General features: G+C 43.9%; 2 protein-coding genes across 2 annotated transcripts in view; one reads left to right on the top strand and one right to left on the bottom strand.

The window, feature by feature from the left end:
• The window catches only part of COL26A1 (collagen type XXVI alpha 1 chain), a 168843-nt gene extending 164336 nt beyond the window's left edge, over positions 1-4507 (bottom strand). Inside the window, exon 1 of the mRNA XM_035559059.2 lies at positions 4356-4507. Within this exon, the coding sequence (XP_035414952.1) occupies positions 4356-4507 (152 nt within the window). The remainder of the gene's footprint in view (positions 1-4355) is intronic.
• Positions 4508-19258: 14751 nt separating this feature from the next.
• Positions 19259-22837, top strand: IFT22 (intraflagellar transport 22). Its single transcript, XM_035559215.2, has 5 exons — positions 19259-19369; positions 19648-19727; positions 19842-19931; positions 20624-20826; positions 21760-22837. The coding sequence occupies exons 1-5, from the start codon at positions 19331-19333 to the stop codon at positions 21906-21908; spliced, it is 561 nt and encodes a 186-aa protein (XP_035415108.1). The 5' UTR covers positions 19259-19330; the 3' UTR covers positions 21909-22837.
• Positions 22838-23073: the final 236 nt, after the last annotated feature.

Here is a 23073-nt window from a genome sequence, read left to right as displayed (position 1 = left end):
CAAATACACTGAGAAGGAACTTTAATATTGTTCAATTACATGAAGAGTTGAAAATTTGCAAGACAATAACCCAATTAGTAACATTTCATTATTTAATTTTTGCAGCTATAACCCTTAATAGAATCTCTGCGATAGCTTTGGCACAGGCTAGCTTTAAGCTCAAAGCCTCAAAATAAACATTACGCTTCAGTGAAAGCAAATTTAAGCACTGCCTACATCTAATTAAAAGCGAATTGAGAGCTTTGAGCGTATTGCAGAAATGAGGTCCAATGAATTTTAACACCACACTACAGGAGAGGTAGCCTACGCTTTACAAAACAATGTTTCCAGACGTGCTAGGTCTAAAGCAAGAAAGCTTGAGTAGCTAACCCATTATTCTAACTCTGTAGGCCTAAAGCACTCGATGGTTTCAGTGCTTCGTTATTTTTAAAGACATTCTTATTTTTTCCTCTTTATCAAGGCACAGCCCAATAATATAAAACAAAGACGTGAGCTAGGATCCAAGATTCAAGAACCCCAAGCAAGGCTGTTAAGTTTCTAACCTGATGTGTTTCAGCTAGGATTTTAGTGCACTAACAAGCTGAGCTTTGAGAAACTGAACAAATAAGGGTTATTGAAAGAGACGCGTTTGTTAATTTATCCGAGGGGAGCACAAGTTCACTGCCACCCATTGCTTTGCCTCTCTGCTGCCTTTTCCTTCCTCGAGCTGGAAAATGAAGCATACATGAGAGGAAATGATTCACACAAGCATCTGGAAAGGCAAGACAGTAGGAGATTTCCTAAATGAATACAATTTACTGCAGTAACTACAGTCACGTCTGGTATTTCAAAGCCATTCCAGTGTTGCTAAGTCCTTACACTTCCATCAGCTTCGCTGTTTTAATTGCATTGCAAAGCTCCAGCACTGAACCCCGCAAGTCAGACGAAGATCAGATGAAACAAACACCGGATGGTTCAAGGGTTTGGTGATGAGCTCAGGACCTTCTGACCTCTTGGTTACCTGGGTAGGGCACTTCAAAGGGGAATTAGTGCTGAGGACTCAGCATGACACAAATCCCAGTTTGTTTGCTTGACATCCCCACACAGTTCGCAGCAAACCATAGAAAACCAGCGACCCCAGGCAATGAATGGTCTATTAGGTGATGGAGGGAATGACTCAGAAAGCAAGATTCTCTCAGAAAAGGGAAAAAAACACAGTTCTCCAATATGTATACTCCACACCCACTTAAGAGCCACAAGAGGTTCAGAATGTGGGGCTGAAATTAGGTTCAAACAACCTTTCTCTGGGAAAGAGAGAATTAACAGAGAGCCATCAGGAAAACTCCAGAGATAGCGTCCTCAAAGTGCTGTGAGAGTCTACATAAATCAGGATACTCATTTATAGGTCACCTTTTAATGTCAAGAACAGGCTTCTATCGCAGGAAGAGACCCACACTTACTTGAAAGTACTAAAAACTCACCTAAGAGGCTGCATTTCATTATGTTACAGCTTAGTTGTGCACAGTCCTTCAGATAGGGCTGGGGAGGGCCAACTCCGTTCCTAGCAAACACGCAGTTGTAGGACCACGCACAACACTGGCAGATATTTTGAAAAGAGCAGACCTATGGCAGGTCCACCCAAACACCGTGACCTTGAAAGCCGGCCATTCAAGTGTCCTGTTAGGAGACTGCCTGATTCAATGGGAATTTCAGACAAAATAGCCAGGCTGCTACACTACACAAGGCCAACAAGCACTGCTGCTCGGACTTCAGGCATTAGTACTTGGGCATCCCCTACAGAACTTGACAGCAATTCAAGCACGTGCCAAGTTAGACTGCAAACATCTTAACTAATACCTAAGATCTGACATTAAATCCAACCAGAACGTGGGTTTTTTTCTAAAAAAAAAAAAAAAAAAAAAAAGGAGACAAGCAAGCAACGTTTCCACCAGAACATTTTCATAATTCCATTCTGAAGGATGTGCATAATGCTTTCTGCTTCCCCCTCCAAATATCCCCTACACACACCAGAGACTTTTCATGTTGCTCAGGGCCTCAGAAAAAGCATCCAGTAGTCCTCAGAGCCTTGGGAGCCCATCTCCAAGATGGCCTGCAGCCTGGATACCAAGGCCTACATCAGCTCGCAAGCTTGGAATGGTTTCCTACGAAGACAGGATATTCCAGCAAAATTGTTGTGGTTTGTTTTTTTCCCTTGGAAAGATACAACTTTCTTGACAAGTCAATTTTTTTAAAAAGTGACCACAGATTGCCAAACAGCTCAAACATGTCTTCGCTTGCTGATCAAGGACAGAAAGACAACTGCAGGAACAGGGAAGGTCTCACATCGGGAGCCGTCAGCTGCAGAGCATCACATCAGTACGTGCTGCGGGTACCAAACAGGGCGGGAGCTGCAGCAGTACTGTGTGGTGCTCTAGCCTGTCTGCGCTTGGCTGAGGGCATCCAGGAGGCACGGCAGAAGTCACTGGACAAGGCACGCACTGAGAGGTTTGCCAAAAGTAAGTCTGCAGAAAGGAGGGGAGAATGGCTGCTGTTGCCTAATGGCAGTCAGGTGCTGTAAGGTCACCCGTTTGGATAGCAAAGGGGGCACTGAACAGTGCAAACAGCAGTTTGTACCAGCCAGACTCAGTCCCCTGAAAAAAAGTCTTCACATCCACATAGATCAATGTCAAATTTTAGAGCAAAAAGCCTCGTCCTTCATCCAGCACCACATTCGATCCAGACGAGCACAACCACCCCGACCTGAAGCTGTGCCCTGCAGGAGGCTCCCCACAGAGGTCCAGTTCTGTGGCTGGGTACAGCTTTCCCACACGGACTTTCCCAGCAGAAAGTGAAGCTGTTAGACATTTGCCAACAACAAAACTCCACCACTCAATGGGAAATTCAAGCACACAAAGATTGCTTCAACGTGTGATATTTGACTAAGTACTCCAATTTTTTATTTCAAAACATGCACCAGTGATTTTTCCCTCCCTTCAATTTATTTCCCCCTCTGCTTTAAACCAGAACGGGAGATACTCGTGTGGCAAAGTTCCACTGGACAAAAAAAAAAAAAAAACACACTAAGAGATTTCCCAACATCATTGTTTAAATTAGCCTTAGATGGCTTTATACAGCCCATTATGGACTTGGGGAGGGATGTGTTCCCCCGGCAAAGGGTCAGCTATCCAAACAACTGAGGCCTGGGAAAATGATGCAGGAGTGTGAATTGGGGAAGGCCTTTGGTGAGCAGCGACACAGTCCTCGCTCATGTAAGTGTGGTAGCTCTGAACAAAGATCTGCAGGCTAATAGATATGTAAGACAAATGACATGTGGTTCTCATTGCAGCTCATGCTCGGGGAAGGGGGTACCTTGGAACGGATCCAGCTGGGATAGGTTTATCCCATTACTCTCCTATAATTTTCTGCTGTTTCAAACTCTTTGACAGTTACTGTAGTTTAACATCACACCCCCTACAGACTGAGGCCTGTTTGACAGGCCAGCAAACAAAACCACCCCCACTTGGAGAAGAAATATGCACCATATGTGAGGGCTGTGCGAGGCTAGCACCCACTCTTGTGCTCGTGACACGGCGATCGATGCAAATCGCCGCGCAGGAGCCCCAGCCCGGTGCCTAGCCCAAAAAGCCAGGGCCAACGAACCTCAGCCCTCCTGCACAGCAGCAGGACTCGTGCACACCGACTATTAACAAGGGAGGGGGAAGGGGGAGAGACAGGATGGACGAGCCCTGAATATTAAATTCCCAAGTTCCCATTTAAGGGAATTGCAGGAAAAAAACAGTGAAATTCAAGAACAACTGGAGTCAGGTTAAGCCACTCTCCCGCTTCATACAGTGCGGCTCATTCATGTGAACAGCTGTTTCACCTCCAGAGAAATACCCAGAGAAAACAGAGGGGAGGGGGAGAAGACTAAATTGTTTGCTCTACTGAAGCAGCAAGATACAGTAAATCAAGGCTGATTTATATTGTCTACGAGAAACCGGCTGGGGAAGGGGAGGGGAGAGAAGCGTGAGCTCTGGTTTTAAACAGCTATTTGAGAGCTGGGGCTCTGGAGGACAGCTCTGTAATTAAGCTCTTTCCTTTGTTGAGCTGACCAAGTTCTTGCAGCCGAGGGCTAGTGCAGTTCCCTCTGCCGGCACCCACCGTGGCAGGGGGCTGCGGGGACGCGCTGCCCACCGCCCCCCATCCCTCCCCGGCGGAGGGGCAGGCAGGAGGGGAGCTTTTGGCCAAAACTGGCCTCTCGCTCACCGCTGCTGCCCCGTGCCCCGGCAGGTAGGGAGCCTCCCCACGCAGCCAGGATGGAGCGGAGCAGCCCGGCTCCCCCCCGGCCCCCCCAAAACCCCTCCCTTCCTACTCACCGGCGACTGGCGAAGCCGCTGCCCGGCGAGCCGGAGCTCTGCTCGGGGTAGTTGTGCTGCAGGCTGGACGCCGGGAATTGATAGAGGAAGCCCGTTCCCAGCGCGCATCCGTGCAGGCAGCAGCACCAGGACAAGAAGAGAGCGAACTGCATTTTTGCACCGCCGGGGGGGCTCCTCCTGCTCTCCCCGCTCTGCTCCTGGGGCACTGCGGGTCCCGCGGCGCGGAGGGCCCGGGGGAAGCCCCGCTCCCTGCCCCAGCCCAGCCGAGCCCGGCGGCTGCTGCCCGCGCAGGGTCCGGGGCTGCTCGGGGCGCCCAGGGCGCACTCCCAGCCCCCGGCTGCCTTTTCAAATTTGGCGAGGTTGGCCCCATTCCGTCAAAGGGGGCGTGGGGCTTCGGCGTTAACCCTTGGCAGGCCTCGCAGCACAGCCCGCTGCCGGGGGGAGGCACCGGCAGCACCCCGGGTACCCGGGCACAGGCAGCGCCTGCCCGGGCCCGAGGCCAAACCGCTGCCCCGAGCTTCCCCGGCTCACCCCGAGCCCCTTCTGGGGAACCCCCGGCACTCGGGTGCCGGAAGAAAGCCGCCCCGACAGAGCCAGGCTGGTGCCTGCTGCCACAGTGGGGCAACGGAGTTACACAGGTGATGTGCGAAACATAAAATCCTAGGGTCATTAGGGTTAGAAAAGAGCTCCAAGATCCTCTGGTCCAACCATCCCCTACCACCACTGCCACCCACCAAACCACGTCCAACCTTCCCTTGAACACCCCCAGGGACGGTGACTGCACCACCTCCCCGGGCAACCCGTCCCAATGCCTGACCGCTCTTTCTGAGAAGAAATGTCTCCTCATTTCCAACCTGAACCTCCCCTGGCGCAACTTGAGGCCATTCCCTTGTGTCCTATCACTGGTTATCTGCGAGAAGAGGCCGACCCCCAGCTCCCCACACCTTCCTTTCAGGCAGTTGCAGAGAGCAATAAGGCCTCCCCTGAGCCTCCCCTTCTCCAGACTAAACACCCCCAGTTCCCAAATAGATATTTTGGTCCCAGAGAGATAATATAAAAACGGCTGGGCTCATCCCCTCCCTGGGTGAGCACCTACCCCTTCCCCCACAGTGCCCACCTCCAGAGCCTGCACAGAGATAAATAGCCCCTGGCTGGAGCCTGTAACCAGACAAGTTTAGACTGCAAATGAGGCACCAGGTTTTTAAACAGCCGCTGTCATTAATCACTAGAGCAAATCACACAAAAAGGAAGGGGTAAAGCTGCAGGGCAGCTCAGCACAGCACCCCTGGGCTTACCCCACGGCTGCCCTCAGGGCATCTGAGCCCCAGAGCAGAGGACGGGTCAGCACCCTCTGGGCTCAAAGAGAGCTCAATGGGTCCGGTCCAGCAGCTTCTGAGCAGCCTTGGCAGCTCAGCACAACCGCCATTTATTTGCAAATTCCCCCAGTGCCTGGGGCTGGGACATAACAGGACCCTCTGTCCCCAGCCCTGGCTCAGAACCTTTCCACCACAGAACCTTTCCCTACTTCAGTTCCCCTCAGCAAGGAGAAGTTCTCTTCCCTTCCACTCTAAAAAAAAGAGAAACCAAGTCACACAGCTCCCAGCAACTTGCCCAAGGGCATTCAGCCACCCTGAGCCATTTTGCTCAGAGCCAGCCCACAGGAAACTTGCAGGGCAGTGAAAAAGGAACCTTAGCTTCTGATCTCCCCTGTCAGTAGGGGAGCAAACTGCTCCCAAACTCACCTTTCTCCTAAGAGCCCACTCAGGAACTGCTGCATTTCTAGGACATTACACAACTCCAAGACTCCTCTACCCGTTCAGCAGGGTGATCATCCTCATCTGTGAGTGACCATCCTCAGCTGCAGGCACACAGCCATCCTGGGGGCAGCGGTGCCAAGCCCCCACTCCAGCAGGTTACCTCAGCTCCAGGCCCTGTGCTGAGGGCCTGTTTCATCCTCTTGTCCCAACTTGCTCAGTTTCCTGCCTTGACAGGCTGGGATCAATCATTTATCGGGATTTAGCTGAATAGCACCAGTGGCTTTGCGACCCATTCTCCTGGCTTGGGTTAGTCCCTTCAAAAGCTGTTAGCAGTCTTCATGTTTTAACTGTCCAAGAAGGTTTTATTTCTGGTTGCGTGCAAAATTTGCCACTTCAGCCTTCACTGACTTTGCAAGGCCCTAGGAGGAGATATTAAACACAGGTGATTAGATAAGATATGATTCTGGCAAATCGTTAGAGACATCTGTAGGAAGGTAACACTCTTCCTATTTCATGAACTGAGACACTGGAGACCAGAGGTCAAATGACTTTGCTGAAGGCTGCAAAGAGCAAAAGACAGCGCCAGAAATAGAGCTCAGATCTCCAGGCTCCCATTACTCGTGTCCTCTCCCTAATGCACACTTGCCTCTATTTTGCATGGCTGATTTAAGATGAAAATGAAGAATTAACTTCCAAGCTGTTTTTGGAAAAAGAGAAGAAAGGGTGATATTGTCTACTGTAAGGGGAGAATTAAAGATGACATTTCATTTTTAGTCCTTTGGATATGCATAATATAATCAAACACGATAGCAGTAATAAATGGATATTTTTTCTCCCCACGGTGCTTATGAGTGCAACATATTCTAACAATTTCTCAAAACTACGTTGATAAATTGGAAACGCAGTGATGGAGGTAACAAAGACAGCCAACAAAAACATAATTCATTCAATTTATCAGAGGGACTAGTTTTGAGAAGAGAACCCTTAAAATATGAACAGCCCTATTCTTACAAACCAGACATACTATATTTCAAAAGATAAAGCTACACTTTTTAGGCCTGTGCATAGGCATGTTAATTAAAGATTTGCCTAGACAATCAGGGCTAAATAAATTGCTTGGAAGTATTTCACCAACTCAGTTCAAGATAGAAGGGGCAAGGATGCATGGTGGAAAGCCAAAATGGATGGAAGCATAGGAGGAAATGGAAAGAGGCAAAGGCCAGGTTTTCAAAAAGCGGTCTCTGGAGGGCCTTCCTCTTGCACGCTGCTCACTTTCTATGCAGGAGACAGTCTTGAACCGTTGTGTCAGAGAACTAATCTGTTGGACATGTGTGGGCACATGAGGTTTCACATGGTCTGGAGCATTTTTCAGCTCCTTAGTCCATTTGGCATACCTGGGACATAAAACACCACAAAATGTTCTGTGAAAACATCTATAATCTCTTTAAAGATATACACCACATGCAAGCCAGACAACAAATGAAGTGGGGACAATAAAAGTAACACTCAGTGTTTAGTCTGATTTTTATTCAGTTTAGAATGAAAAAGCAGTGGAACGATACAGCAAAAGAGGGATTTATTTTCTACAAGGTCTTAAGGTGGCTTAAAAAGGTAGCAAAGCACTGTCATACCTGGAAGAGCAAAGTCCAGCCCGGAACTGTAATGTCATCTCAACTGTTCAGCATCATTCACAGTATTGCAAAAGTCAATAACAAGCTGAAAAAAAGAGAGTTAGATTGTTGTTAGAGAACAAAAGAATCATGGCAAATAAATTTTGAGGCCCATCCCTTGCATTTTGTGAGTGCACTTTTCATGTATATACTAAGATGAGACCAAAGCAAAAGCAGCTTTGTTCTACTTGATAAAACCTTGTGAAGTTTTACAATTATGAAATGTCCTTTTGATGTTAGAAAGAAGTCGGCGATTAAGACCATCTAAACCCAAATATAATTTGGATAAGACCCTTGCAGCCTCCTAAGGAAGCTAGATTATTTCCTTGTGATCTAACAAAGCAATCAAGGAACCTTGGAAAATCAAAAGAGATGGCTAAGAGCTTAGTGACAGTAAGAGTTAAAGATATCTATTATAAGTTAAATTATGAGATTACTAAGTTTATTGTAAAATGTCTATTACTAAGACATCAAACCAAACCTGAACCAAACTGAAAATCTAGAGGACTGTGTATTTTTTCTAAGCTAGGAGGAAGCCAGTGTGTTTTTTCTCAAGATTGCTTGAATCTGACCTGGAATAAATCAATCAAAATGCAATAGAACTGAAAAAAGTCACACAAGTAGTTTGGCACATGGTAAACGTAATATACAGTGGTATTGTATGAAGCACAAGAATTGATCCAAAAGTCATGACTTTGGCAAAATTAATTGACCTCAGAGAAGAATTTTGCCTGAGTGAAGCACTTGTGTGGGTATTATAGAGCAATATAGTGGATAAAATAACTCAGATTGAAACATAATTCAGCAGATGGAAAATTATGATTTAAAAGATCAGTGAGACAAAGACACGTTGGAGTGGATTTACACATATTCTGAGCATTATTGTATCCTGGGATGAATAAATTATATGACCTTTGATGTCAGGCAAAAATTTTCCCCCAACTGGCCATGCAGTGACGCTCTGATCTGCACGTGCACAACGACTCTGACACACCCTTGATGTACCGGATTCACCAAGAAAGCTATAAAGCAGGGAGTCACACAGGTGTGATAAAGCCAATGCACAGCAGCACCAGGACTATTGCACTCAAACCTGCCACAGTGCAGACACAAATAGAAGCCAGGAAGGACTGTGGAAGTTGATTAATGCCTCTTCCTTCTCCCTGCTAGAAGGAAGGATCTATTACACATAGATTACTCTTGGCACAAATTTGTCTGCCTTGTTCTGAAAGGCCTCAAGACAGAAACTCCCCATGCTCTTCTGACAACGTATTCCAGTGCTTCCCTCTTTGTACGGGTAGTTTTTCTTAACGTCCAGCCTCAGTCTGTTTTGTTGTAATTTAAGCTCTCAATGTCTTACTTTCTCCATTATGGACATAAAAAATGATCCTGTCTCTCTTTGAGCAGACTTTTAATTCCTCAAAGTACTTTTCAAAACGTTTGAACACCTCTCCTTGCCTTCTAGAAGCAAAACAATCCAAACTTCTTAAGACTTTCCCTGTAGGTCATATGTCATATACTTCTGATCCTTTTTTGTTATTTTCCTCTAGTCTTTCAAGCTGATCTACATCTACCTCATAGCACGGCATCTGCAACCTATACCTCTGTGCAATACCTTTTCTGCACAGCCCTGTTGAGGATTTGCCTTTTTGGCATCCCTACGTCATTGTTAATCCATGTTTAATTTGGGATCCTCTACCTTTTTCTGAAGAACTGCTGGCCTGATTTTCCCCATCCTTTATTTGCTAGTTAAAACTATTTCTGCCAAAGTGCAGTGCCCTGCAGTTGTCCTTAATGAGTTTCATCTTATTCTATTCAGATCACATCACCAATTTATCAAGACCATTTAAAATTTTAATCCTGCCTTCCAGTGTTCTTGCTTTCAGTCCCAGCTTCGCCTCATCTGCAGATTTAATAAGCGTTTTCCCTCTCCCATCACTGAGATCACTAAAGCAAACATTGGGAGGTCTGTCTTCATGTCGATATCCTCAAATTATGTTCCTGATCATTGACTGTTCATTAAGCATTATCCAGTCCCAGAGGGCTGCCTGCTTCCTTGATGCTGTACAGGACACAAACACCGAACTTACAAACTCTCCAAGCCATGGACAATCTTGAACTTCTACCACAAAATAAAGCACTTTATAACATGCGGTGGAAGAAGCTACCAGATGGCAGTCTGCAGTTTTCAATGGAGTCACTGACAGTAAGATATCCAAATCCAGTGGTATCCAGACACTTATCTGGTTTGAAAATCTATCTTGACTCATGGATTCTCTCTGAATCCCAGAGAAGCAGGGACTTTCATGAAGAAAGAATGTTTCGGTTTTGGACTCTGGCCGTGAAATCCTCCTACTTCTCTCAAACTCCCTATGGATCCAGATTGTCTGACTTGAGCACCCCACCATGAATGGGAGTCCAATATCCCTTTCATATTGCGCAAGTGACTTAAAAGGGTGTGGGCTGACCCCTTTCCTAACAAAAATAAAGGCAAATAAGACAAGAAAGTGCATCTGGAGAGAAGTACCCTCCTCCCAGCCCCTGTAAGCCCCAAAAACCTAAAATGACCTAAAGTTTCTCCCTAGGTGTCTGCAGTTAAGGTGGATTAGTACCAGTCTCATGCTCTCTCCCTCTTCTCTCCTTTGCCTTATTCCACAGATTCCTCACCTGACAGCCATCCGTCCTCACACACCAAACTTCCTGCCAGTCAACGCCTTCCTGCACTATCTTTGCCTGCATTGGACCTCACCACCCGGCTTGTAGGACATTCTGCTTCCTCGGTGCTGCAGGTGTTTCAGAGCTTGCCCTGGCATGGCTTTCAGAATTTTGTGTGTTACTGGTAAACAGTCAACCACAAGCCGCTATCATGCCCATATTTTCCTTACAGATCTACCCTCACCTTATTCTGCTCTAAAGCTTCTAGTTTCAAGGGACCCCACCAATAACTGACATTACATATTTCTTGAAGCATTCACATGAGCCTCTCCCTTCCCTGTCCTCATTCTTTTCCCAAGATTCTGTTTTTTAAATTAAGTCTCCTTGTTTTCACAGACTTTGTCTGTTTCAACGTGATTAATCCTCTTCATTATTTTAGAATCATTGACTGAATCACAGAAAGATCTCTTTTTAAACAAGATAATACCAAAGCTCTTCAGTCTTGCTTTATAACTTAGACCTGAAAGGCACAGTATTATTTTCACTCTCCCTGCTTTATCCCCTTAATCATATCCTTCTTAGGTAGAGTGAGCACTACTGAAAAGAGCACTCTGAACAAGAACTCACCACTGCTTTATGTAATAACAGTAACACCTCTTTTGATATATACTCTCTTCTTACCGTAATGCAACCCAACATCCTGTTCAGTGGTTGGGGTCTTTTTTCTACAGCTGTGTGTTAGGCTGAGAGCTCCGGGGGATTATTTAAAGAGAATATTCTCCAGATTTATCAATTTACCATTATGAATATTTTGCTCCATTCATTCTGAGGTAAGTAAACCCCAACGCTACTCAGTGGCACCGTCTTACTCTTTAGCTGGCTCTACCTAATCTCCTCTCTTGAATCTTACAGATTCCTCCATGGAAGCAATAAAATGGCCACTAAGGTGCTAAATACGAAAGAATCGTTGTAGGCATTAAAGGCTAAAGTCACTGCAAGGCAACTGGATCCAAGTATTTCTTGGCTATGTGCATATACACTAATGCTAGCTTAGGTGTTCAAGTATGCTCTATTGTCACTAATGGATACCACACCTAACGGGCTTGGTATTCAGAATCCAGCCCTCTCCCAGGGCCCCTGAGTGGCTATGTCAAAGTAGCTTTAGTCTGAGCACCTTCTTGAACCAGTTGCACGCAGATTGCCCTCCCCTCCTGGCTTCCATTTCTAGGTGACCCAAACTGGAATTTCTGAACTGTGTTTTGCAACCATTCAGCTCCTCACATAGACTGCAGATCTCTTTTTCACCACAGGAAAAGCTTCATCTCTCTCTGCTTTCTCTTCTGCCTAAGAGAGATCAATCTCTCTACAGATGCAAAACCAATCCGTAAGTAATCCTCTGGGTTTACGCAGGCTCATAGCCCCTCATACCACCAAGTCCCAGGCTGGATGGATACACAAGCTGTAAGGCTACGAGAAAAAGGAATTTGGTTCAGCTCCCTGACCTACGAGAGCTCTCTGTCAGTGCCTCTCTTTACGACACAGGGTTTAGTGCTTTGTTGCATATCATGGCTATTGTAAGGATAATAGGAATGGAATAAAAAACAGCATGGTATAAAATAGTAGAAATCATGAAAGAAGAGAAGAAGAAAAAAATAAAGGAAGCAAGATGAGACATAATCTAAAGAAATAGATAAATTGTTCTTTTTTTGGCAGAAAGGAAATGATAAAGTCTGTAAGACGCTATAAAATGTTTAAGCTGATTGTTGCCTAAAAAAAAAAAAAAAGAAGTAAAACCTTTCTACCAGGCTAAGGAGAATTTTGGGCTGCGATGGAATGGTAGGACAAGACTATCAGCCTCACTGTGTGCCTGGAAAAAAGTGGCTCACAGCAAACATGGTTTGGCTCAATTCACATCTTTTGTATTTAACTCTAAGATTGTTGTGAAAAAGCCACTGCAGTGCCCCAACCAAAGGGTGATGCACTATTTTGCATTGAAAACAGGTGTTCAGCTGGCTGGCTTTCTAGCAGAGCACAGCAGATTTGTCCCAGATTTTCCGTACATGATCTCTAGGTAATACTTGCCTTTTCTTCACATGTTTCAAGAAAATTAGATAATTATTTTCCATGTTCTGAGACTTCCCTGAACTGACTGACAATAGATTTGCAGAGCTAAGCTGTAGGTTGGGTGGAGAGGGAGTCTGGCCAGCTTACAGGGGAGGTGAGTGGACTTTGGAAAAAGCAGTGCTGCACTTCTGGAGCATCTCTGAGAAAACCACAGCTTGTAGCACATGCCCAGGCTCACTGCAGTTACGCTAGTGACCTGCTGAGGCGCAGTCTCTGACTGGGGAAGACGAGGGCAAACACTCTTGATAACCCAACCACTCATTTCCTTACTTTTGAAGCTGTGTTACATAAGGGACTACATTTACTGAAACTTCCCCCTGTGTTTATTCATTTTAAATGGCTTTGAGACATAGTTTCTTCAAAAGATCACATATAATCAATCTCCATTGTTCTGTATATATTTGCAGAAGATAACGACTTCATTAAAATATGGCGCACTATTAACAGCAGTAAATATCCAGTGCTAAACCTTAAAATGTAATGCAATTAAAGAAGAAATACGAACCTAAGGAGGTTAAGTGCAATCTACCATTGACAGTTACATTTGATTTGAATTAAAAAACACACACACAGGGTAATAAAGGGCCTCCGTATATACTTGGATAACAGGAAATCCCCTGGATGTAAAAATAGTGAATTTAAGAATGGAGAATATAAAGGTCTAGTTCAAATTAAAGATTTTATGACTGAGGACTCCATTAAATCTTTGAACACTTACAGTAAAGAGTCTGGAATGCTTCCAGTCCAATTCTTTATGTTCTCACAAGTGACAGATTATACTTCTGAACTTATACAGCAAAAGAAAGAAAGAGTGATTGTATTAATCCATCTAAATCTGAAGCTTGTTAATTAAGATGAAAACCATAAAAACCTGTGCTTAGGTGAAGAACAGTATTTTTATAACCCAGCTCAAGATAACCTCACTAGCTAAGCCAAAAGTAAAAGATTTTAATTCTCAAATTATTGAGAACAGTAAAATAATGAACCACTTAATGCTACATGATCAACAATCTGGACTAAATAGGAACTTTTTGGTACTCCTCAGTCTATTTCTCTTTCTATACTTCCAAGATGTTCCTCATGGTGTTTAAAACACACAGTACAACATGCTGCTTCTAACTCCACTCCCACCTGCAGAAATGCAAGGATCCTCAATTGTACCAAGTCCACAGTGGCAGGCCACAATCATGTTGAAGTGCCAGTCTCACACATATGGGTATTTATAACTCTAAGATATTAGGAAGGACCTTGCAAGTGAGTCGCACTGGAAAATAATGTACTACCTTTCCCAGGTTTCAAAGGAAATTGAGACAAAATTATCAAGGCTATTTTTTTTTTTAAGTTGAAGGTGTAAGGTTAAGCATTCATCACTGCACTAAGCAAAGCAGCAAGGATTTGAGATCTTGTTTCAGATTCCTCAAAACATACTAATTACTGGTATAAATCTGCTGTCTCTAATGGCATCCTGCCAAGGGTTAATTGAGCCTTAAATGAAAATGAATGTGAGATATCTGAAAAGACAGCTGATGTGGCCCAGAATGTTAGCAGAAACATAATGCCTGGAAGGACTGTGGGGTTAAGAAACTCCTGGGTTTGGCCATAAGCTCCAAAGCAACTCACAAGTCAAATAGAGAATAAAAATGAGAGAAAACAAAGTCTTCCTGTCAGGAGGATGTGTTCTCCTTTAGGACCACATGGCAGTCCCTCTAAAAAGGAATACACCCTTTATTTGCTTGCTTCCTTGAAGTAGTTGAGGATCTGGCCTAGGGTGAATAAATAGAACAGACAATGTTAATAAATGCAGACTCTTTCCAGACCAACAGGGGTGGCAGACACCACAGCTCTCAATGGAAACAACATTTACTTTGAAATTTTTGTATTGAAAACAAAAAGCATATGGGTCTAATAGAAAATGTTGCAAGAGCTCCTGTGAATCACAGTTATCCCCTTATTGTCTTGTCTTAGCCATCCAGCACCCGCTACTCTACCACCTGTGAAACAGTTTTTACCACGTATGCAGCGAGGTTTTTCACCCAGTCCACCAGGGCTGCCGTGCCTTCTTCTAAGAGCAAAGGGTGCCCAACACATCCCTGCACAATATTCCTCACCATCAGGCTCTGTTTCTCTTTGACTGCTTTCACCAACAGGTATTGAGAACACTAAATGTAAGAGGTCTCACTAACGGTACACCTGTATGCCCACTTTAATTCAGCACATATCTGCACAGTAGCTAAAGGAAATAGCCCCATCCTTGTCCCACTTAGCTGTACCTCCACTGGTCCTTGTTCCCTTCTCTCTGTTAGTAGCACCAGGCAGTTGATTCAACTGAAAACTTTTCTCTCTCCTTTTCTTTTTTTTTTTTTTTGGGAGGGGGACAAGGATAGGAGATGGGGTTTTTCAGCTGAACTCAATTCCCTCTAAACTGGTAATTGGAGCAGGCCTAAACTAAGATTTGCGGATGTGAACAGAGGCAGTTCTATTACTTTGAGCGGGTGGTGATACAAGTTTACGCCAGATGTAAAAGACTATGTATCCACAGCACAAAGTAAGAGTCCAGGCTCTGTCAACAGGCAATGAAGATTCTCCTAAACAAATGTTTCTGAAGGGTAATTCAGAATACCTAAACCAGAAGCCTAAACCAGAAGATGATGCAGTGTGAATATGACAAGACCATAATGTCTTAGTACTGTAATTCCCACAAGGAATTGAAGCTCTATTTACTAATGCAAATGATCTGGGTTTAAGCAGAAATACTATCACTTAATGTTTTTTTCCATGAAAAAATTTAAACTTTCCCCTGCTAGGGGGAGAGAAGACCCTCTGAAGGCTCTCCTGCTAACACAATAAACATGTGTGGGTTCTTTCCTCTCAAACGCTATTTTTCTAGGGTGTCCCCCTCTGATGAAATAGCAGTCCCAGTAGATCATGGCAAACAATCTTGCATACCACATCTTAAGAAATGGTACTGTTCAGAACAGATCGGTTTGGTCTGCCTTAATGCAGGCAAGTTAACACCACATTATTAAATGCACCAAGGTCACCAACCTCCATCAGATGATCTGCTTGATCCTTTTCAGACAAAAAAAAAAAAAAGAAAAAGAAAAAAAAAAAAAGAAAAAGAAAAAAGTGTGGATTCCATACAGAAATCTGAGTCCTCCAAGCTGAAAGTTGTAGGCCTGGCCACTCACAGCCCACCCACCTACAGATCAAGATGGACTGGAACAACCTCCTCCAAGAGCCAGAAAAGTGAAGGGGGCTGGGAGGTGGGAGGAAGAGTTTCGTATTTCATCTACCACTTCTAATAGAAAACAGAGCATGGTGGGGGGTTGAAAGGAAAATGGCAAATCCCTGGAGGTCCTAAGTGTTGGCCTCTCAAGTCAAAGCTGTCAATCACACCACGTCCCCTCTGACTCGTGCTTCTGGCATGGAGGGAACAAAAGGAGGCAATGGACTGGCACGTTCAGCCACTAGGTGTTACTGTTGCTCCACAGAAGGGGATCAGAGCAACCAGAATAAGCAGAATGAAATCTATCAGAGGCATCTTAAACAGCTTTAGCTTAAGATGTAAGCCATCAGAGCTAAATCTTTAGCTTCACGCACCGTGAACCAGAAGAATTAGAGCGTTTTGGTGTGTTGTCTTGGAGGGGTCATGGAGGTAAACTGGTGCTCCCTGGGTGTTGTTTATACATCATTGCATAAACGGAGCAAGTCAAATTCATGCTTAGGAACCGCCACTGGCTTTGATGAAGGAACACAGGGAGAATTGGGTCCCTAGAGATGTGGCTGACTTCACATCCACTGGTCAGAAAAATACATTGGCTACTGAGTTGTCTGCTTCCCTGCCTCTTCTGTGAACGGCCACAGTCTGCCTGAAAAAACTCTGCACTGAAACTGAAACACATCTTAACCAAGCTCTGCTGTCAGTCAGGTGGGCTTCTCAGGCAAGTCATTTAAATTTTCTATGCTGTTATTTCTCCATCTGTGAAGATCCTGATCTCCTCTGGAGAGGACTTTGAGATCACAGATAAATCAGAGCTGGTATTGTTCCTCTTAATGTAGTCCTTGACAATCTGTTAGTATGAACCAAGCAACAGGTTTTGCATGAGCCTTTTCAACTGCTTCCAGAATAGGTTTTCAGAGAGAGAAATACTGAACTGACTGCTTACACCTCCCTGGTAGCCACTTTTAAGTGAAACAGTCTCATGATAAAGAGCAGCACCCCACCACACCCCTGTCAATGTACCTTAATGTCCTGTTCCTGTTTGGTCCTTTTTCATAGCTCTCCTGAAACTTTACAGCCACATTTCATCCAACCCTTCAACAGCCTACCTCAGTTTACCTGCTTAATCAACTAGCCGTTGAACCTCGGATGGATATCGCTTTCCTGAGCTTCTTCAGCAACATGCTTCCAGTTTACAGCAATACTGTTTTTCTCCTTAAGTTTTAATAACAAGCTTCAGCACACAAGAATTGGTGTTGTTTGTTTTTTTTCATTCTATGCCTTGCCCCCAAAATGATTGGTATAAATAAACAGGATATATAATACAGGTCTCTGCCTGCATCCATTAGAAAGTTGTTTCTGCACACACACACAATGTCATGCAACACACAGCAAACAGGCAGCGCATTTATTCTCATGGTAAGTCTTGCCATGTGGTTGTACTTCTAACCAAGGCATTATTTTCACACACAACTTGATTTGACTGCTCCAGGGTATGTTTCCCAAAGTTTGGAAATATTGTTACAGTGCATTAAACAAAGTACCAGTACTGAGCCACAAACTTATGAAAGATTTTTTTGAGTTCTTTTCATAGGAAAAAATTTATATGCCACATTAAACAAAATATAATGCAAATTTAAAATACTGTTCTCCAAAAGACTGAATGATTTGCAAATGCTAAAGTATTCTCTGAAAGGTGACTGGCACTACATTTTACTGCTGCTTCCAGTGAAACCTGTGGGCCTCTAACTTGGAGGCAAAGTCCTCTTATCTGCGGTTCAGGCAACAAGCATCACATGCCACGATAAGGCAATCAATGTGTCTCAGTTTGAATTCTCACAGAGATTTCTAGAGTGAAGAATAGTTTTAGTGAAATATTATTGATAGCCTGCAATTGTTTGTGGCTGTTGAAGGAAGAAGGAGGATCTGTCCACAGAGAATCATCTGGAGATGATCATTTTTGCTTGCTACCAAACATTATGGTGGAAAAACTGCCATCTAATAAATTCAAGACTTATAGACCATTACCAGTATGGTCTGGAAGTAGTTCACTTACAGCTGGAGTTTTTTCTCTTCATTAGTCTAACAAAGAGTTTGAAATAAGTGAAACAAAATGGCCTTGCTGATTTGTACACGTGTAGTCTCAGCAAACAATACATCAGTAACTAACATAACTTTACTCAGGCCTACGGCAGATGCTGATAACATCAAATGTACTTAGATGCCTTTGAAAATGTCACCCTGAGTGGCTTGGCAGCTTAATTCCCACTTTCTAAAGTGACTTAAAACCTTAAAACACATGGATAAATCTGAAAATTGCAGCCTTAGACAGCTGTGCTCTCCTTACCCTTCAGTGGCTAACATAAACACACAAAGACGCTATCTGACACCTCAGCTAAAAATTAATCCTAATTGCTTTCTGGACAGCTGCACAAACAGCCAGTTTTACCTAGTTTCACTCTTACCTCTTGTTCATTATTTTCCTCTTCTGGTTTGCTGTCCAAAATAGGTTTCTTTATATCACATTTCTCTTCATGTGCTTGTGGACGTGGCAGTTAATAGCATGTGCCAGCTAATAAGACAGATGTCTTAATTTCTTCTGTCTGGGTCACCCTTTCTGTCTTTTCTTCAGAAATTACTATGCCTGAAATATGGAAAACAACATAGCAGCAGAAAGCATTAACTACAAAACGTCCCATTTAATTGTGAATTTGCTCCTGACTCACACAAGGATCTTCACAAACAGAAAACACAACCCAGTCTGCTACAACAGAATCATCTCTACTGCTAGGACCAACCACCACCTTTTGCATCGTCTTTGTCCAACTGGCCTGAAAACAAATGCCTGTCTGAAGTTTATAATCCCACGTGAAGCGTAATGCCACTGCCACACTGAACAGCCCTAAACTAGCCCTATGAAAGTAGTGAAAGAGCCAAATCAGCCTACAGTGCGATAGAAAAGGCTCTGCCCCCTCAGTGAGGGCGCAGAGCTATTCTGGTTCACATTTATTGGTAGTACTAGTAATAAACATTTACATTATGGTAGCGCCTAAAGGCCCTATTTGAAAGCTCATCTAAAACTGTTATTGTACCTGGGCACTAAACAGCTCTGAAGCAGCACATCTGTCTGCCAGATGGGTGTTTGCTGGGTTTTGTTTTTTTTACTGAGAAGTTGCCTCTTAAAAAAGCCTCATGCTTACCTAAGAAAACTTAATAAGAAGTTTCAAGAGATTGCTGCGCTGTTCACTCAGGGAGAATCTGCAGTTAAAACTGCAGAGAAACTCCAGGCTAGGACAGCACTTCCTCACACGAGCAAGGGACACCACAACCCCACTCCGGGGACACCGAGGCTGCGGTCCCCCGGCTCACGCCGCCTCAAATCCGGCACAAGAGCACCTTGAAGCCCGAGCCAGACCCCACACGAAGACCTCCGGCACGAACGGGCGGCGAGGCGGCGCCTCCATCACCCCGCGAGGCTCCCCCTCACGGCGTCCCTGAAGGGCTCCCCCTCACGGCGGCGGAGGCAACGGCAGCGCGGCCGCGGCCGCCATGTTGAAGGCGAAGGTGCTGCTGGTGGGGCCCCGTGAGGTGAGCGAGACCCCGGCCCGGCCGGGCGCCCCCCGCCGCTTGTCCCCGCGGCTCGTTGTGAATCTGGAGCGGCCTCGCCGGGCCCTGAGAGCCGCGGTCCCTCCGGGCTGCCCTGGGCGGGGTCGCCGCGGCCCTCATCGAAACGCGGAGGCTGCGGCCGGGCAGTGGTGGGAGGGGAGGGCGGGGGCAGGCGTGCGGTTAGCTGAGGTGAACGCTTCTGGTAGTTGTGGCTGGAGCGTGCTAAGCTCATAGGTGTGCTTCTCGCTCATTTCTGCCAGGCTGGAAAATCCGTGCTAGCAAATTTTGTCTCGGAGAGCATAGAAGGGATTGGCAGCTACGTCCCGACACAAGGAGTGAGGTGAGCAGACCCCGTGCGCTGCCTGAAGCAGCCGGCATCGCGCTGCCGCCCTGGCAGCCTGGCCGTGGCCTTGTGCACCATGACGAGGCATCGTGTGGCTACTTGCTTTCACAGGATCCTGGAATATGAGAAGCCAAACTTCAACGGTAACAGCAAGGGAGCTGCGTGTCGTTTTGAGCTGTGGGATTGCAGTGGCGATCAAAAGTAAGCCCGTATTGCTGCTGCTTCCTCCAGGTTACTCAATTCCTAATGATTCTGCTTACACAACGTTCTCCTGCTTAAGGCCTAAAACCAGTGATCTTTTCAAGATGAGGAATATCCCAGCCTCTTTACCCTGTTACTTTTTTTTTTTTATAGCTTTCTCCTGTAGAGCATCCGATGCTCCCAGCTGACATTGCAGTTCCTTTTGGATAAGGACTAAGCATAACAGTAATGTCCATAGCTCCTAGAATGGAGTTAACAGGTACAGCAGACAGACAGAGGCCCAGTCCGCAACTGACTGCCTTTATGTGTTTGAAATTATTATGTGATGGACTTCAAACAATGTATTGATATGGTTGAAGCCCTAATTGCCAAAGGATACAATTGAGAACTGGCCAGATCAATTTTTAGGGAAAAAAAAAATATATGCATTTGACCAACCACTGCATTGTCAGCAAATCATGGGACCAACTAAGATGATAGGTAAGTAAAAATATTTAGGATGTCGTAGATCACTGGCAAGATTACTAACTAAAGTAACTAACTAAACTAAAAGTACTAACTAAAGAAAAAGTACTGTAATGTGTTCTTGCAGAGAACTTTTTCTCTTAAGGAAAAAAAGAAAACTTAAGTTTGAGTACATTTCCATTTTCCAGCTATCAATCTTACCATTTTCTGTGCATGTGTTTTTCAAGGTTTGAAACATGCTGGCCAGCTCTGATGAAGGACTCTCATGGTGTAATAATAATCTTCAATCCTGACATGCCCAGTCACCTGAAAGAAATTGAAATGTGGTACTCCTGTTTTGTGCAGCAGCAGCCACTGCTTGATAGTCAGTGTCTCCTGGTTGCACATCACAAGCCAGGCAGTGCAGAGGACACAGAAAATCTATCTTTAGGTAAGAAGATGGAAAACATAATGTACCAGTCAGAGGAGTTTTCTATTGATCTCTTTATCTTTAAAATTGGTGATACCTTATAGCTTGCATTTTTCATGAAAATCTTCCAATCTAAGAATACTAGAGTGCTTTGCAAACACAATAATATTGAACCTCAAAAGCCAGCTAAAAGGTAAGCAATATCCATGTTTCCCAAAAGGGAAAATAAAGACAAGCAACATTTGAGTGACTTCTCTAATGCCACGCAGTGAGTATGCAGCTGAGCCAGGAATTAGAACTCCTGATGTCTGTAGCCATAATTCATCACTAGCAGTTTTTCTTGCATTGAATTTTACATTCTGTTTACTGACACTTTTGAGGCTGTTTAAGCCTACATTTTATTGATCAAAATAACTTTTTGAAATAAAAGGTTAATGATCTTCCTCTTAAAATTAGTATAGGCATGTTATTATATACGGCAGAATTATTTGTGGCTCTTACATAGGGGAATACATATTCCCTCTGGACAGCCTGTTCTGGTGTTCAAACAGTGTTCAAAATTTGCTATAAGTATGAATGTATTAATCCATATTAAACATAACATGTATCGTTCCATAATTTTGAAGTAATCAAAGACTATCAATTCAATAGTAAAGTTGCAATTCAGTGCTGAATTGTTCAATTCCCCCTAATCAAATGTGAGACCAAAACCAATACTTTAAATCTTAATAATGATGAAGAATTTAATCTAGCAGTACAGTTGTATTTGTTGTAATGCCAGCAAGTTTTGATACATTTCTTCCTCGCATTGTTTGTTACCTGGGGTATCAAACATTGGATACTACCAAATTCCAGCTAACTTCTTCAGCATGAGCTGTCCCATGACCTTGATCGTGAATGCTCCTTTTCTAAAAGGAATATATCTTAACTATTTTATTTTTTTTACCTTCAAAGCTCACCCACTGAACAAGTTGAAACTAATACATTCCAACTTAGAAGAAGATCCTGAAGATGTTCGGATGGAATTTATGAAATACTTCAGAAGCATTATCAACTTAATAAATGAGAGCAGAGAGAAGGAAGAAATGTCAATTATCTCATAACGTTGAAAGAAAGGGTTGTTTTCACTTTGTAAGCCATGCTAGCCTGTGAACAGGTTCTCACAACAAGAATTTATCAGTCTATAAATGCTTCAGAGAAAACACTGCACAATTTATGACTTAACCAAAAGAACCAAGTGCTGACATCAGATGAACTGTGGTGCCAAAAAGATGGCTGCACATCCAGGAATTTGGGTAACTTTAGCTGTGCTTTGGTTCCATTTGGCATCAGAGGTACAGGAAGGTATTTTTTAATGTATTAGTGTAGACCAAAAGAAAAAGGTATATGTCATCTCCTCACTTAAAAATGCCTTTTTGTAAAGGTACTAGGAGAAGAAAGCCTGACAGAACATAAGATTTGTGGAGTTCTGTTGAAGCATCTGAGTAAAGTGTTCATGTTAGCTGTGTTCCTGGAGAAGTTACGCTTTTGGAAGTCAGTTGAAACTGATTGGAGTGGAGATCTGAGAGCAGTTGTGGTGTGGAATCTACATTTTAATGTTCCAAATTCTCCTTATATTTCTGTCAAGCATCTGAAGAGAACACATTTCATAGCTATTGCTTTGGCAAGGCAGAGTATGTTGCAGTCTTTCTCATGACTAGGCTTTTCTCCTATTCCAACAAAATTATCCTTGTTCAGGACAATGTATAGGACACGCTGGGAGGGAAAGAATCGAGGTCTCAGTGTAGTGCAATTACTTTGACCTATGCCAGGAGCTCCAATAGAGGGGAAGAAAGTGCTGCATTCTCCAGAGGAGGAAAAGCTGTTTCCAGACTAATATTACTGTTCCCTATTGCATTGAAATAAGTGGTTTCATAGATAATTTACTTTCTGGTTTGTTTGGTTTGCACTCATCCCTATTATTAGTGTGTTTTGCTGTGGAAGACTTTTTTTGTAATATAATACTAAAGCAATAAACACACTTTAAAATGTGTCCTTTTTGCTCTCAAAGGGAAAGTTAATTATGTTTTTGCGGAACTCTTATCAACTTGTTTAATTTTTAGTGAGAAGAACTGTGATAAATTTTCAATATATTTCACACTAATTAGATCTAACAGGAGAAGTTTGAAAAAACTTGTCACAGACCCAAATAGCTGAAGAAATGATGAATGAAAAACAGAAGCATGTATCAATGCTGATGCCCTTTTGTATTTTTCAAGAGGAGAATTT

This window comes from Cygnus atratus, chromosome 20 (assembly GCF_013377495.2).
Source record: "Cygnus atratus isolate AKBS03 ecotype Queensland, Australia chromosome 20, CAtr_DNAZoo_HiC_assembly, whole genome shotgun sequence".
NCBI classification, from domain to species: Eukaryota; Metazoa; Chordata; class Aves; order Anseriformes; family Anatidae; genus Cygnus; species Cygnus atratus.
Note: the sequence above shows the minus strand (reverse complement) of the source record. Positions and strands in the feature narration are given on the sequence as shown.

Excerpts from the sequence above, each read along its gene's own strand:
- IFT22 (XM_035559215.2), top strand. The coding sequence starts at position 19,331 with ATGTTGAAGGCGAAGGTGCTGCTGGTGGGGCCCCGTGAG. Across the intron at positions 19,370-19,647 it reads TGCTGGTGGGGCCCCGTGAG|GCTGGAAAATCCGTGCTAGC; the intron begins GTGAGCGAGACC and ends CATTTCTGCCAG. Across the intron at positions 19,932-20,623 it reads GATTGCAGTGGCGATCAAAA|GTTTGAAACATGCTGGCCAG; the intron begins GTAAGCCCGTAT and ends GTGTTTTTCAAG.